The sequence below is a fragment of the Pelobates fuscus genome, chromosome 13 (genome assembly GCF_036172605.1).
Source record: "Pelobates fuscus isolate aPelFus1 chromosome 13, aPelFus1.pri, whole genome shotgun sequence".
NCBI classification, from domain to species: Eukaryota; Metazoa; Chordata; class Amphibia; order Anura; family Pelobatidae; genus Pelobates; species Pelobates fuscus.
This window is the reverse complement of record NC_086329.1, coordinates 16,968,171-16,983,924: the sequence shown is the minus strand read 5'-3', so window position 1 is coordinate 16,983,924 and position 15,754 is coordinate 16,968,171. Positions and strand designations below refer to the sequence as shown.

At 40.7% G+C, this 15,754-nt stretch overlaps 1 protein-coding gene across 1 annotated transcript in view; it reads left to right on the top strand.

The window, feature by feature from the left end:
- Window positions 1-13,727, top strand: part of ASPG (asparaginase) — a 58,145-nt gene extending 44,418 nt beyond the window's left edge. The window contains exons 13-16 of the mRNA XM_063438899.1: window positions 3,270-3,356; window positions 7,921-8,020; window positions 10,027-10,083; window positions 13,531-13,727. Coding sequence (XP_063294969.1) covers window positions 3,270-3,356; window positions 7,921-8,020; window positions 10,027-10,083; window positions 13,531-13,581 — 295 coding nt within the window. The 3' untranslated portion in view covers window positions 13,582-13,727. The remainder of the gene's footprint in view (window positions 1-3,269; window positions 3,357-7,920; window positions 8,021-10,026; window positions 10,084-13,530) is intronic.
- Window positions 13,728-15,754: the final 2,027 nt, after the last annotated feature.

Below are 15,754 nucleotides of genomic sequence, written 5' to 3'. Positions count from 1 at the left end.
GTCTGACAGCCGGGAGGTGTTACAATGTCTAGTGAAATCTGCTTCTTTTGTAAAATGATAAAGCATTTCAGTAAGTGGTTTAGGCAGGCTGAAGTGTCTCTCTTTAAGGTAGTGTAGAGATTAATGTTTTGTGTTATGTTAATGTTTAGTGACAGTGTTTGTGCAGTGTAGGGGTTAAGTTAGTAATTTTTTGGAAGGAAATTACAGTAACCTGCATGTATCAATGATGCCTAGATTTGTAAGAGTTGCTGTGGGACAGCTACTTTAGCTTTGGTAACTCCCACCAATCTCAGGCAGACAGGAACATGCCACCACCTGTGCAACACCCAGGTCTAAAACATGATCTGCCGTGTAAAATAGCGAGCAGCTAATGCTAAATAGATACAAATCCATTTCTAAATGTAGTTTTTGTATTGCTTTCTTACACCTTGTAACAGCTAGCTTTCCGGCTGTAAGAAATAATCGAAGTAGATCTTTCACTGTTTCCTAAAATGCTGCTGTTAATTCCTCTTCCCCTCACCTTTTATCTCCAGCTATCCACAAGCCTAGCTCAATCTAATATGCTGTCTTTAGATTCTCCAGCTACTGAGCAGTGACCTTCTGGTGACTTATTTAATTTAGTTGAGAAGGGATTTGCACAGCTTGACATAATCAATCAATTATTTCACCTTGTTGTGGGTGGGGGAACTGGCTAAGACAAGGTTAAATTAAGAAATCACAAGAGGCGGCAACATTCTCCTAATATGAGAAATGGTGCGATTGGCCGGGCCCAGGCAGTGCCCTGGGTGTTTCTCGAAGGTTTGTTTTAGATTTATGTTTTGTTGCCAATCCTGTCTGAAGGCAAGTAGCCAATGTGTTAAAACTTGGCTTTGTACGTCTGTGCGCACGCTCACGTCCTTGCAAGCTTTGTGTTACATAATGTTATCTAACGAAGGGGTTTTACGGAAGCGTGCAGAAGCCCAAAACCCCATAAGCCGATTATTTAATCTTTTGGGCTGTACGCAGGGTGTCTGCAATTAAAACCGTGCCATGGACTCTGTTAGAAAAGTTAAAGGGTGCTGAAACCTCCCCCCTTCTCAATCAGCTGTACTAGAGCTTTTTGAGAAGCATTGGAAACACACAATCACATGTGTGCATGACTCCTGCATCGAGACTTCGCACTGAGAGGCCTCTGATTGGCGAGTTCCCTGGCACAGGCTTCCAGTCTGAGCCAGGGATAAAGGGGGGACACGGAGAACGGGCGAAGACCTACCTTCCTCTTCAGTTAGTTCCTACTCAAGTCTCAGAGGGGTTCGTAGCTCACACTCCATTTCTGTTTTAGCCCCGTTTAAAAATTGAGTGTTGGGGGGCGGGGCCTGACAGCCAAGATGGCCGGTCGTGCTTTCTGAGAGCTCCTGCAATAGAAGGCACAAAAACACCAATCTTGCACGAACTACTGGTGCCAACACCAAACGGAGCCCAGAGAACGACACAGGACCACAAGGGGCACACAATGATCCCTGACCCGCGTCGAAATCACCTGAACATGCCTGAACCGGCCACGAGGCCTACTTCGGAGCGGAGCCTGCAACTTGGGGAAGACAGACGATCCCCTGACACAGGCCACGCTCGCAAACAAACACTCAGCACGGCCCTGCAACCCCCCCCCCCCTCTGGACCGGTGGGGAACATCCCGGTCCTCGCTGGGGGCGACTACCCCCGCACTACAGCCTGACACACAACGGCTTCGGAAAGCACCTGGGATTGACCGCAATCTCGCTTAACCACTCGGAGTAACAGGTCTCCTTCTGGGCAGGGGAGCATACCGGAACGAAATCCGACCCACCGTCCACATACCCACAGGAGCATCTGGAGAACGAGGCTCCGGAGGGCCCACGGTCCCGCCACTTATGGGAAAGGGACCCGAGGACACAGGGAAGTGCTCTTCGCTACAACCCGGGCAGGAGGATCCGAGCAGGTACAGCCCCTTCATGACAGCCGGTCGGGACGGAACCGACCGAGGAGTCCCCGCAATACACCCACAGCACCCTGGAGAACACTCACCCAAGAGACTGTACTACTCTGCAAGCAGTCGACCATAACAGCTCCCAGCCAGACACCTGAAACACCCACGCACAAGCGGGGCATCGGCTGAATGGGCCACACTGATGAGGCTCCAACCCTCCAATGCGAGGAGAGGGCAGGTCGGAGGACTGACACGCGAGCCATGCATACTCGCAAGCCGGGATTTTCTCCTGCAGACACCGCTGACCATGTCTTGCCTAGTATGCACCCCTCAGAAGCACCTGAACTAATGCTACCTTACGTTAGTTTATATTTAAGGTTTGCATACATTACTTGTTTAGTTGATGACAATATGTCGCTGATTTAATGCCATGCCTACAAGGAACCGTGTTCACACTTTCAGCCAGCTAGGCAGGGTAATGACCCACCTAATTGCACATTAGAATTAAAGCTTGTTGATAGACCGAAGCAGGGTGACTATACTGTAACCCGTCTCAGTGGATGGGCGGTGCTAGCCTGCACTCGGAATGTTTATGTACCTAGTATGTTGTTAGCCTATGTTTTCCATGCCTAATAGCCTAAACACCTACAGTAAAAAGCGTCTAGACATAGCTATGTAATAAGGATATAACTGTTCAAACCTGTTTATAGCTTAAATACACTACTGATAATAATGCTTAAAGAATATATCTCCTAATGCTGATACTTGTATGTCGAATCACTAGACTGACTTACCACGTTTTAAAAAAATGCTAAAAAATGTGCTTACACTCCATTGCCACATATGTAGAAACCTGTGATATTGCTGTGATTATGCTTGCTGTTGTGGCAACGTATATCATCTTGTCAAACCATGCACAAAAAAAAAAATAAAAAAATGAGTGTTACCTTCTGTTGCTACAAACAAACATGTTTTTGGTTTATGCGACTCATGTCTAGTAGTCCGATTTGTTAATTTTATGTGAGCTGATGAACCCAGGGATGTTTGGTTTTATAGCAGTTTTTATAGCAGGTTTTTATAAAATGTTTTGCTCTACACTTGGCATGTAATGGAATTATTTTCTGCTATTCATCTGCATTTGTTAAAAATTTTTTATACAGCTTCAGGATTAGCCAGTGTTATGTTTTTGTGAAACTGGAATGTTTGTGGCTTTGTGTTTGCTTCTTGTTTATCATACAGAATACAAGAAGTTCAGAATGTTTGCCCCGTTACGTTTTAGTACTGTCTTAACGCACATTAATATATTTTTATTTTTCATTTGAAGACACGTGGAGATTATCCAGCTGTTGCGTCAGACCGGAGCGCATCTGTCGTGGGAAGAACTGGAGCACAGTGGGACTGAACTCTGCAGGTAAGCCGAGCGCCGAGCGATTAGTTACGAAGCTCCGTGTGTAGGGGATATAACGAATGGCAATCAGGATTTTGTGATCATGGACATGTATATAATTTGAATATGGAAATTCCTGGCTAGTGTATTGTTTTGTTTATTTTCTATCTGCAGATCTTCCTTTATCAAAGTTCTAGAGGGCTTTCATAGGTTTCTCTACAGCAGGAGAGTTCAAAAAGGTAGATCCCCAGATGTTTTAAAGTCCAGCTTCCATGACGCTGTGCCATTCTAATGCATGCAAAGAATCATGGGAGTTGTAGTTCTACAACATCAGGGGATCTACCTTTTGGGCATCCCTGGTCTACATATACAGCACTGAATTTTCAGAATAAATAAGTAATAAAGTACTTAAAAATTGGACAATGGGCAGGAAAATTCTGTATAGGCTGCAATTGGAGTCACTACCACTTTGTCCCTCATGATATTTGTAAATTCTTCTCATTTACAGAGAAGATGAGGTTTTTGTTTGTTTTTAACATTAGCATTTGGGCATTAATATTGCGTGTGTGCTTTTTTTTTTACTTCTCAATGCCTATTACACAACAAGCCAACATTATGAAAGTAGAAATTGCCCATAGGCTCTGTGCGTAGTCAAAACTAGAACCTGTTTTTTTTTTGTTTTATATTACCCTTGTCTTCAATTAATTCAATTGTCACCTTAAAGCACCATACCCACTACAGCTTACCGCCTGTCATTTCTGTCCAAAGTAGGCCAAGGAACAGAGCAATGATGGCATTGTCTAATTTGCAGCAGAGGAGCCAGTCGACTTGTGTTGTGAGAGCTGCAGTTTTGGCCAGAGTAAGGGCTCAGTGCCCAAAATTCTTTGCACTATAACTACTTCAAAGAGCTGTGGTTATGATGCTTAAAAAGCCCCTTTAATTTCACATGTAACACAACACATAAGAAGCAAATCTCATTACATCAAAATGTTCTGTGGTTCGGAGAGCCGTGCTCTGTGAATGAGATCAGCCGCTTGTAAATGCTTGTGGCAGCAGGTGAAGCATTTGTTACACCTGCATAAACCTGTTAATCATATGTTTAGTGGCATGAAAGGGTGCGGCCTACCTGCCATACAAGTCTTTTTGGCTCATTTAATAAAACACACACAAAAAAAATCCTCCTTTGTACCTTGTCAGACGTAGCCTAAACCTGCATGCATGCCTTTTGGAAATCTGGCTGGAAGTCAAGCTCGGATTTTGATCTGATCCTTCTATACCAGCGTGCTTTCCGTGCAGGTCTAGGAGAGTATGGTTTATACATTTTTTTTTTTTTTTTTTTACCCATTAGGAATCTTTGAGGAATGACCTACAATAATGATCCTCTATCAAGGGATAGAGAGACAAGTCGCAGCATTGTAGTAATAGAGTTTTTCAAAATTAACTTTTATTTTTTTTTGTTAATATTAACCGTAGAAACCTTTAATATTAAAAAAGATGACAAATAAAATTTTTTTTAACAGATGGAAAACTTGATTTCTTACTTAAACCCATAATTTTACCATCCAATTTATTTTCTTGGCTGTATTCGTAAGCTAACAAAGTCTTTGGAAAAGAATCTTGAAAATTTTGAGTGTCAGCGTTTAAGCTAATTTTCCGATTTTAATTGTATTTTTTTTTTTTTAACTTTTTTAAATTCATTTTTTTTATTAGAAATGCAAGCAAACGGTCTAAGCACAAATTGCATCGTTGATGACATACAAACAGGTTTCAAAATAAACAATAGAATCAGAATCAAACGGAGTCATATTTTTGAGGTGTAAAAATAAAATGTAGCAATCCACACCTCTTTATCCTGTTACTGGGCCCCTCCACCGTAGCTCCCTATCAATCATAGTTATTGCTCCTCTTCATTTGCTTAGGATGAACTGGATTTGGATGCCATTTACAAATTCATATTAAAAAAAAAAAAAACAGAGCATCTCATGGAGGATAAAAAACAGTAAGACGCGTTGGGGACAACTTTCAATGTTTTATTAAATTGTGTAAATTCCAGATAAGTGACAGTTCCCCTTTTAATACCATAGGGCCGTAGCAGCAAGCCTTCCAAATTTATACTATCCTGTCTGTACTGAATGAGTGCATTTAAGGTCTACGAGGGAGATAAATGAATCTTTTAAGAAGAAACCTTTTGCTAAATCTTCATTCAACAACGTGCATTTTCCCTTCTATTTCTGACATTGGAAGCGGTCTGCAGAGGATCTGGGGAGTGGTGCATAAATTGCATTCCTTTCGTGAAAAGTCAGTAGCTTCATTTTTCTTTTTGCCCCACCTCTGATCAGCTTTACCTGTGTAACTGGTTCGGCCGAGTCTTGACAACGATGGAATGCATCCTGCGACATGTGAATGAGCTTCAGGTGTCCTACAACCTGGTCAGTGTCTCCAGGAGGCATTGTAGGACATTATCCTCACACGCCTCCTGGCTAATGAATCACTTTTTATTCAATATATTTCCAGAGAGTGAGAAGGAAGCTACATGCATGACCTATTGTAAATGGCTGTGTTTTAGGGCTCAGCATTTATATTTGTTTTCATTTTTTTAGAGCTAACTTTATCTGCGACACCGATGTAGCTTTCTGAAACAGGTTATGAAAAAATAGAGACGTTCCTCTGTACTTACATTTTCTGTTTGACTTGGTGCGATTCTCCATGGCGGTTTGTTTGCAGAATTCTTTCGGCATTGCGGCTCTGGCCAGACTGCATTTTCTCTGCATAGTTTGAATGCCCCTATTTAATCTATTCCCCTGAAAGGCACTCCTCTCGACACTCCTAGATTATTGTCATGGACTAGTAGATGGTTTAGGAGCCACTGACACATGAAATGCCCAACTTACTGGGTATCATGATTTTTGGTAACAAAATATAAGATTTGTAGGCTCTGAGATTTTATTTTTTTTCTATGGGCTTAGGAAAGTCCAAATTCTAAGCTGCTGTGAACAACCTCTGGTATCTAAAGCATGTGTAGGTGCTGGTGTATTAAATGGCAGTCCCACAGCAACTGCACGACTGCGACTCCCAGAATGCACTGAATTTTAGTCCTGTGGCTGCAGTTGAATTGACCGGCACAAATCAATGTCCTGCAGTTACGTGGCCTAGGTCTCAACCCAAATCTTTCACTTAAACACACACACTCACGGTTATGCATTAAAACGTTTAGTAAGAATTCCAAAATGCAGGCAAAATGTTTGTGACTGCAGAAGAGGTGGGGTTTTATTCCTGATCGGCTAATTTAGCATTAATTACATCTATCGCTTTGTAAAAATTCAGAGTTTATTTAGTAACCCTGTTAAATGGGAGATTAAATCATCCTATTCATTTCTATTAATCAGAATTTACGTGCCGGGAACCCAAAGTATTCCTTAATTTACAAACCTAACTTAGCGAGAACTAACTTGGAGAAGGCATTACTAATATTGGACATGGATTCAAATATCACATTAATTATTCATGGTTTTCTTCTGCTATCACTGGGGTAAATCAGCTGCCCCATCTACAAGTAGAGAATCCGTCACGGATACTAATGGAATGCCATCCGGTCCCCCCCACTCCCATTATATGTTTTTAAACCTGTCACTGGTTAACTGGTTTTCTAACTGTTTCAATGTAGATGGGAGAAATGGTTTGAATAGGTCTCTGAATGGAGTATTATATGGTGTAATTGATGCCCTGTGATGTCAGAAGCACAATGTGAAGGAGATAAGACTGATGAGATCTCTTTGTTATGAGCAACTGATTTATCAGGGAAAGGGCAAAAGTTATTACAACGGTGTCTGTTAGGAGATTTAAATGAACATTAAGCTCAAAGCTTTTTATTTATTTATATTTTATTGTTTTAGGATTCAGAACGGGCTTAAATATTTTCATAGCCCTTCTACCTTGCGGGTGTGTAAACAAATATCTTGCTTAAAAGAGGTTCTATATAAAACAAAAAAAACACACATTTTTTTAGCAGCTCGAAATGTATTGCCAAGGGTTGGAAACAAAATCGACAATGATGTGTGCTTTCATTTTGTCCTTGGGTAATCACTAGATATCAATCAGATACATTCACTTTCTTAGAGATAAGACTACCTCCTTGAAGCTTTCTAATTTCCTCCTGTTTTGTTGCACTGTTCAGTCTTGCTTATTGAGACCTTATCTCTCTGGCTACAAAGAGCATCATTTTTACACTTTCTGCACTGGAGGGAAGCCCTTTAACTGCATGTTTAACCATTTCAGAGTTAGAAGGGTTAGTACCAGCACGTTAAAATGTCAATATTTTTTAATCATTCTTTGCATGTCTAGTAATTCATTTACATATAGTAGGTGCAACTGGCCTTTTTGGCATTCTAGAGGGTGCTGACCCCAAGAGTTGGTGCAAGAGTTTCCATTACATCTGCTTAATTCAGTGCTTGTTAAGACCAAGGGTCACCTCTACACAAAGACTTAATGAGCAGACCGTGCAAAATGTCTGTTCTCAGGACAGGTGGCACAAACCAGAAGTCCAACGATCAATATGTTATGTTTTAGAACCTTGTTCTATATTTTACAGTTTGGCTTCCATTGGTGACGTTGATGGACTGACCGCTTGGGAATTTGCAGGAGCGGACATGAATCAAACAGGATATGATGGACAAACTCCATACCAAGTAGTAAGTGTGATATTGTGTGTGTCCCCCCCCACACCTTCTTACATTGCAACTTGTGCTGGTAAATATGTTGCTGGACAGCTCGGTGGGAAAAGCATAGCTGGGAATACTGACAGAGCAGTCATCTAGAGATATCTACTTAGGAAAACAGGAGCTTTCTTTAGATCTTCTTGCGCATGTGCTATAAGATATCATAGCCACCTGCTGCACATTATACAAGACAAAGCATGTTCCCAACAGCCAATGTAAGCAACGGTTGATGGGGATGCTGTACCACATTTTGCCAAAAAATAGTTCCTACTTTGTCTCACGCATATCTGAATGTGTTAGAATGTTTTTAAAGAAATTCCAGGACAGTAAAGAAGTTTTTATAAGTCTTCTATTAATTATGTTACAAACGTCTAACTGACCATACCTCAGAAACAGAGGGGTTTTTTTTTCCTTTAACATTTCTTACACCAGGGCTTGACAAATTTGCTTTGAATCTAGGAGCCAGTTTATTTATTTATTTATTTTCAACCACAAAAATACAATTCTTAAAGGAACACTATAGTCACCAGAACCATTTCCAGAGAAAAGGCAGTGTTTACATTGCTGCCTAGTAACATCTCTAGTGGCAGTCACTTAAACAGCCACTAAAGTGTCTCATATCTACATGGAGGCACAGAATGCTCCCCATAGAGATGCATTGATTTAATTAATCTGTATCAGGAGATGCTGATTGGTGCAGCATTTTGCCGCGCATGCTCAATACCTCCCAATGCTTTCCTATAGGAAAGCATTGCATTGGCTGAGATCATCAAGATTGATCATCTCAGCTATGGAGGTGGGGACGGCGTTGGGAAAAAATTCCCAAGCGATCGAAGGGGGCTGGTGACCTAAGCATACACATTCACTGACCGACATCTGGACTGATAGACACACAGTCAAACACACAGAGAGATACACACTCTGTCGCGTATACTCACATAAAAAATAAAATACATATTTTTAGCCACCCTCCTGTTTCCTACCTTTTGAGTTCAGGAGGGTGGCTTCCCAGGGGTACAGTGGGAGTGGGCAGCAGGTGGTTGCAGTAGGTCTTTCTGCGGTTGATGGGGGAGTGGGATGCCCCTCTGTTTAGACTCCCCCCTCCTGCGTCTTTGTTCGCCGTGAGGAAGTGAACTTTAATTACGTTTTCCTTGCTCTGAGGTCGCGCAGAGGAATGGGTGGGCAGCCGGCTCTGCAGAATGGATGCTGGAGGCGGGTTGGGGGCGTGCTCTGCAGTATGAAGGCTCTGTGGAATGGGGGCGGGCAGCAAGCAGAGCAGATTTTACCAGGTGTCCTACCAGCTTGTGGTTCCTCTGCGCGGCCTCAGCACCAGAAGGAAGTATTTACAGTTCCCTTCACGTCCTTTCGGCACACGCGCAGACAGAGAGCTTGCAGCGGGTTGAGGGAGGAGGAGGGAAAGGGCTAAACAATTCTTAGCCGCCATGTCGACCTTGCGCCTGGGATTTGTCGAGCCCGGTCTTCCACAACACCCATATGTTGAGTATTTAGGTTAAAGCCAGTCATTAATAAGTTAAATTAGAGTATTTAAACATTGGCATATTACCGGGTCGATAAAATATACCCATTAGTATGTATTAAACACTGATCAAACGAAGGATAAAAGCTTATAAATGTTGAGTGCAATCAAGAGGGTGATGGTAGGTTGTTGGGGTGGTGGTAACAATGTTGGGAGCACGTGAACTTAAAATATGAAGTTTCAAGGATGGTATTATCAGCTGTGTAATAAGAGATGGATTCAGTGCTGCTCTATGAGAAGCATCCTATTGGTGGACAGCCTGTCCCGAAAGAAGCAGAGACGTTTTTAAGTATAAAAAAGTGGGGTGGACAGTAGCCTCACATTAAAAACAAATCTGTATTTTCTGTGTTGGAGTATTGCATTTTGTATTTGGAGTGTTCCTCTAAAGCACATGACTTTTCTACATTGTTACAGAGTTAATTTACATTTTTCTTTCTTACAGGCAGAAGCTGTTGGCAATGAGGAAGTTTTGGAGTTTTTTAATGCTAAAAAATCTCAGGTGAGAATAACTTTGGCAGAATGTTGCACCATAATCCTGCCTCCTTAGCCACGCCCCCTCACTCCATAAAAAGACTTCCTGTAAAATGTATGTACACAGCTCAGCCACTGATAGTACTGAATGATCTAAACTACAATGTAACCTGCAGTAGGAGAGGACACCCACAGATACATATAGTAAGGACATTACTTCCTGTCTTTAGGTTATGAATTAAAAGTAGCTTTTACTCACAACACCAAAGCTGAGATCACCGATTAGCTAATTATTAAATAATGGACTGGGTGGGAGTACTGCAGTATTGGTTAATCCTTAATACACAGACAGTAGCCAACGCCGCGCTGTTAGGGGTTGAGCGCTGTCCATGCGTTTAATAAAGAGGTTTTTTTTTTCTCGGTAGAAGGAGTTGTGTCTAATGAGAAAAGCTTGTGATGCAGCAAGTAAATAATTTTTTATGTATAAAGATGCAAGCAGGCAAAAAATATAGCATATTAATGAGGCCAAGGCTTATCAAATACATTAAAGTTGTATTAATGCCTGTTTTGTACAGGGACACTGTGCACCATAACAACTTCATTGGAATTAAGTTGTCATGGCACATGGAAGTCGCAGGCGCCAGCTTACTTTTGGGTTTTTACCTCCAAAGTCTTAAATCTGGCACCCGTTTGCTCGGCTCTGAGGCTTCCTGGTCGTAAACGCTGAGCACCTGTTCTCAGTCTATTCGTAGTTTCAAAGTCACAAAACCAAGTGAAAAGATGCATCCCTTTATCATTGCATTTTGTGAATGAGGAGCTACTGTTCGGTTAACTCCTAAAAGGCACCCTCCCTGTACCATAACAACTTCAAACAGGTCTGAGTGTTCCTTTAAGATAATCAAGGTTTTTTTTTTGTGCTGATGAGGATGAAATTATTATTGGAACTCCTCCAAAACAAATGCAGAGCCAGTTTAAGAATTTACGAAGGATAGTAAATCTAGAGAACTACCTCGGTAGTTGATAGTCTGTTAATTCATTTAATTTACATGATTTAATGGCAATGTTTGCCTGTGAGCATATTTCTGACCCATTGCACAATACGTTAGGAGTTCCTTTTAGAATGATGCACAGCCCTGGTACATACATAGCATTTTCCAAATTTCACATGTGCGCATTAAATACAACTCCCTTAATGTCATTTGGTTCGTAAATTATCCTCCCTTCCTTAAAGGGACAGTAATGGCATAGCTTAAGAAAAGTGTTCAGAGTCTTCTCTTGCATTTTATTGCTGTAGGGAGCTGTGCAGTTAAAACACTGCATGAGGAAGCCGTTAAATAGACATAAACACAACTACTTGGTATTTTCAGCCAGGTATAATGCAACTTGGACAATAAGTAGAAAATACACAATACCTTAAAATGTAGTCCTTTTGGATTGATAAAAGAATAGCTGCCAAGTGTTCATAATCTAGCAGGACAGTCCTGTGATCCCAGAGAAAATTGTGGGGAAAAAAAGCATAAATGTTCCTTACATTTTTTTTATAAAAATGGCAGTGCCCGTGTAATATTTACTTAAAGGAACACTCCAAGCACCAAAACTAATTCTTGATCCAAAGGGATATCTCACTGCCATTCTGGGGTCGAGAATGAATTTTCCTAATTTGTTACAAAATTGTTAAAAGCTGAGTTTTTTGGATCAGTAGCAAAAACAGATATGAGAATGGCTGAACTTGATACACATGTCTGATTTAAGCCTATGTACAGCCCGATGTGGTGGGTATGGGGCCAACACACAGTAAATTGTCAAACTGCTTTTAGTTAAAGAGCAGCCGAACATGTCTCTAGAATAAAGCACAGCCAAGTCAAGACAGTGATTTTTGGCTGAAATTGCACAGCTGATGCTCTAAGCTAATGAGTGCAGTGCTGCATGTCCTTGTTTTGCGTTGTGTTAACAGGGAGAAGTTGTATTTGGAGTGGGCTGTTGCAGTAAGTGTCTATAAAAAAAAAAAAAAAAAAGCCTCAGACCCTATAGACTCAACATACATCAGATTTTCACTGTGCCATCTGTTGCTAGTATGGCTCCATGTGCGATTCTGACTTTGAGAAGTGTGAGATAGAGGTGGTTTGTCCAGTGACGTGTCACTGATGTCTATAATGAGGCAACCCACTGAATGGGGTCTGTTTGGCTAGCCTCAGTCTACAGGACCTTGCAGAGAGTGCGGTTTAACCCCTTAAGGACACAACATGATTCCCTTTTATTCCAGAAGTTTGGTCCTTAAGGGGTTAAGCACTTTGTCCAGGGTCCTAGTGATTCGTTCGTGCTGAGCTAACAGAGGAGGGAGAGGTGGGCGGGCAGTCCTTGTTAGGACATTCACCTTCCTATCCTTCGTGGTGCAGGAGCAGTGGCAGGGTGCATATCGCACAGAGCCGTGCTTTCTCTTTGCCCGTACAGGAAGTGAAAGTGATAGAATGTAACAGGCATTCCCGCACAGCAAATGCCAGACAGGATGAAGCCGTGATCACTCAATACAATATACACTCCATCACTGATTATCTAGGAGGGTGAGCGAAGCAAGCATCATCATTTTACAAAATCCATTTAAAAAAAGAAGGGCACGGTTTCAAACATCCTAATAGTGTTTTATAATATGTTTCACCTGAGACACAAGCTTGTTCATTAATGTCTAAAATCTGATATGGAGAGTCGAAATGTGCACACATTGATGGGCCAGTCCTTAAGCACCATAACTACAGCTTATTGTAACATCTGATTGAAAATGAAACAGGAAATTTTGTTTCTGTGTATGCAGCCCTAGCCATACCTTCCCTGTCTGTGACTCAAACATCCTACATTAAAACAAAACTGTTTCATTTTCAATCAGATGTAACTTAGTTTAAAAGTTTTTATCTGCTGCTTTGTAAATTGAAATGTAATTACATACAGGTGACTCCTGCAAAGTTTACATGATTTTATTAACCGTGCAGTATATTTGCAATAAATGAAGTGTAAACATTAGATGACTCTTTACAGGAAGTGTTTGGCAACGCTGTGTAAGTCAGATGCAGGGAGGTGTGGCTAGGGCTGTATAAACTGAAACAACATTGATTTAACTCCTAAATGGCAGAGAATTGAGCAGTGAGACTGCAGGGGCATTATCTATATAGTTATTTTGGTGACTAGTGTTCCTATAAAGAGGACATGGACACTATATTTGAGGGGATTGACAAGCCAGAGTCTCTACTGGCACATAGAGCCCACCTCCTCTGCTGTGACTTTTCTGTTATGGAATTCAACATTAGCTTGCCTACCTTTGGCTGGGAATGATGGGCTGTGAGTGACTGGGTTGGAGTTAATACATCACTCTTAGCCTAGCACTTGTTCGTCAATGTTTCTGACTAAGCACGGAGCAGCTAAAGTAGAAATGAAAAAATAAATCTAACAATCTGAATTCTAATGCTTCTCTTTTTTTTCTTAGATCTTTCTCAATGGAAGCACAAGTGATAAAGATAGCTATTTAAGCAGCTAAGTGGTAATAAATATTACAGGGAGCACATCAAGAAATGTCACAATGCTGACTTCTAAAAGGACCTAAATTCCTGCCTTCCTTAGTCTTTTGGTTCTGCGATATATCGGTGTTGTAAAAGTATTGACCTAAATAAGTGACACCGTATTTATGTTATTTCACTGCTGTGTTTTTGTTTATGTTGTGTAATGTGTGTGGGTGTATTGTACAAGGTTGTATATGGTGGAGATTGTGTAGTTTTCATTGTATTTTATGTTGTTTGAAGAGATTTCTAGTATTGTATTTTAATGTTTTAAATTTCACCGTGTAGACGCTGGTGTGTTGTCTGTAATTTTAGACACACATTGCGTGTGATTTGCTGCTGTAATATGTAAGATACATTTGTTAATGCGGAATTGATCGTGAATGTACATTTTGTCTCTGGATCTAGAAATGTATTATCAGTCTAGTCTGCTAAATTATCTCCTATTAAAAGGAAAATGGCTGCTGCACATGAACATAATTATATATATTTTAATAAATATTCACCCCTAAATCGCTAAGATAAGCTGCTCCTTCATCAGTGTTTTAGTAGACCAGGAACAAAATAAGGTCTCTCCACCAATCATGGTGGGGACATTGATCTCAATGAAAGTGCTGTTTGTGGAGGACCATTTATTTTGTACCATGTATTTTCAATAGGTTCGCCATGCAGTTCATGGCTGCGTAACCTTTTAACAGAAAGCAACGACAGACCTGTACGTATCCCATATAGCAAAGTGTTTGCAAAATATGCGCAGGTGTAGTTTTCATATAGTTAATTCCTCTAACAATTTGACTGAGTTTGAAGAAAGGAGGGACGTAAGATAAAAGGTTACCTGTAGGCACCAAAACGTATTCTCATTGCGAATGTCACACTGGCTTATTACATTAGTATTTTCCAAAAAGTACTACAGTGTTAAGCCTCTTCTTTCAGAGACCAGAGAAGGAAGTTTCACTTCCTCCTTTGCCATCCAAAATCTGTCCAAATTTACCCCACACTGTTGGAGACTCGAGCTTAGGAAAGTGCTGTGCCTTTGCTTTTAGCTTATTTAGCAGTTCCACTCATTAGGATCAGTGGAATTACAATTGGCCTGTCCTACAGGTTCTTAAACTCCTGCTGGCCAGGGGTCTATGAGAAAAGATCAGACCCTATTGATTAGAATGAAACCTCTTTCTGGTCAATGGGTTTCTGCTTTAACTGATTGGCTCTTTCTTGGTTCTGTGTCTACCCGTATATTATTACAGCATTTCTGTCCATATTTCGACATCATTCATTCGCTGGACACTTCAGCTGTCAGCCAATGATTGCTGCCCAAACTTGGACAAAACTGATATCGCCATGGAAAAATGGCGATATCGCCATGGAAACGCTTGCATTTTCAAAATGGCTGTGAGGCAACTGAACCTTGATTTGTGTCAATCCGGATTTAGTTGTCCTATTATTTACACAATAATACATGTAAAACAGGACATGTTAGAAAAGAATCGTTCACACACCATCATGGGAAAAAAAAAAAAAAAATCTACATTAAACTTTGTGTTTTGTTTTAAACCAATCAAGGAAAACTTGAAATGACGGGGCTGCTAAATTTTAACTTTTTTTTTTTAATGTAGAATAATCCATATTCTACCTGTGTAGAAAAGCACAATTTTGCAATCTTTGTACAATGCCAGTAATTGCACAATCCAATTAAAATGCAATATATAAAACTAAGTGTAGTATTAGGTTTGTCGACATTATGTACGTTTGTCGGATCTGGTTGGAACTTCAGAGTACAACATATCACCACGAGTGGTCCAATTTTGCAACTATGGCGCGGAATTTCAACTAGCCACTCGTAGGTAGTGATGTTCACTACAGCCTCAACCCTAGCTGGAAAAGTCATTTAGATGATTTTGTTCAATGTGAAAAAAATTCAGAAATGTACACTTTGATATGTTGAAAAATAAAGCCTGTATTTAAACAACGATGGATTCGTTTTATTTGAATCATTTCAGGATTTACAGCCTATTGCACAATCTAATCTAAACGCTTTAATATTTGACCCAAACATTCTACAGTTTACTAGTCATTTAACATGCTGCCGAAGTCTCATTTGTTTTAAAAGTAACCAAACACACAATCAGGGTCTCTACTAAACCTTTTAGCAAATTA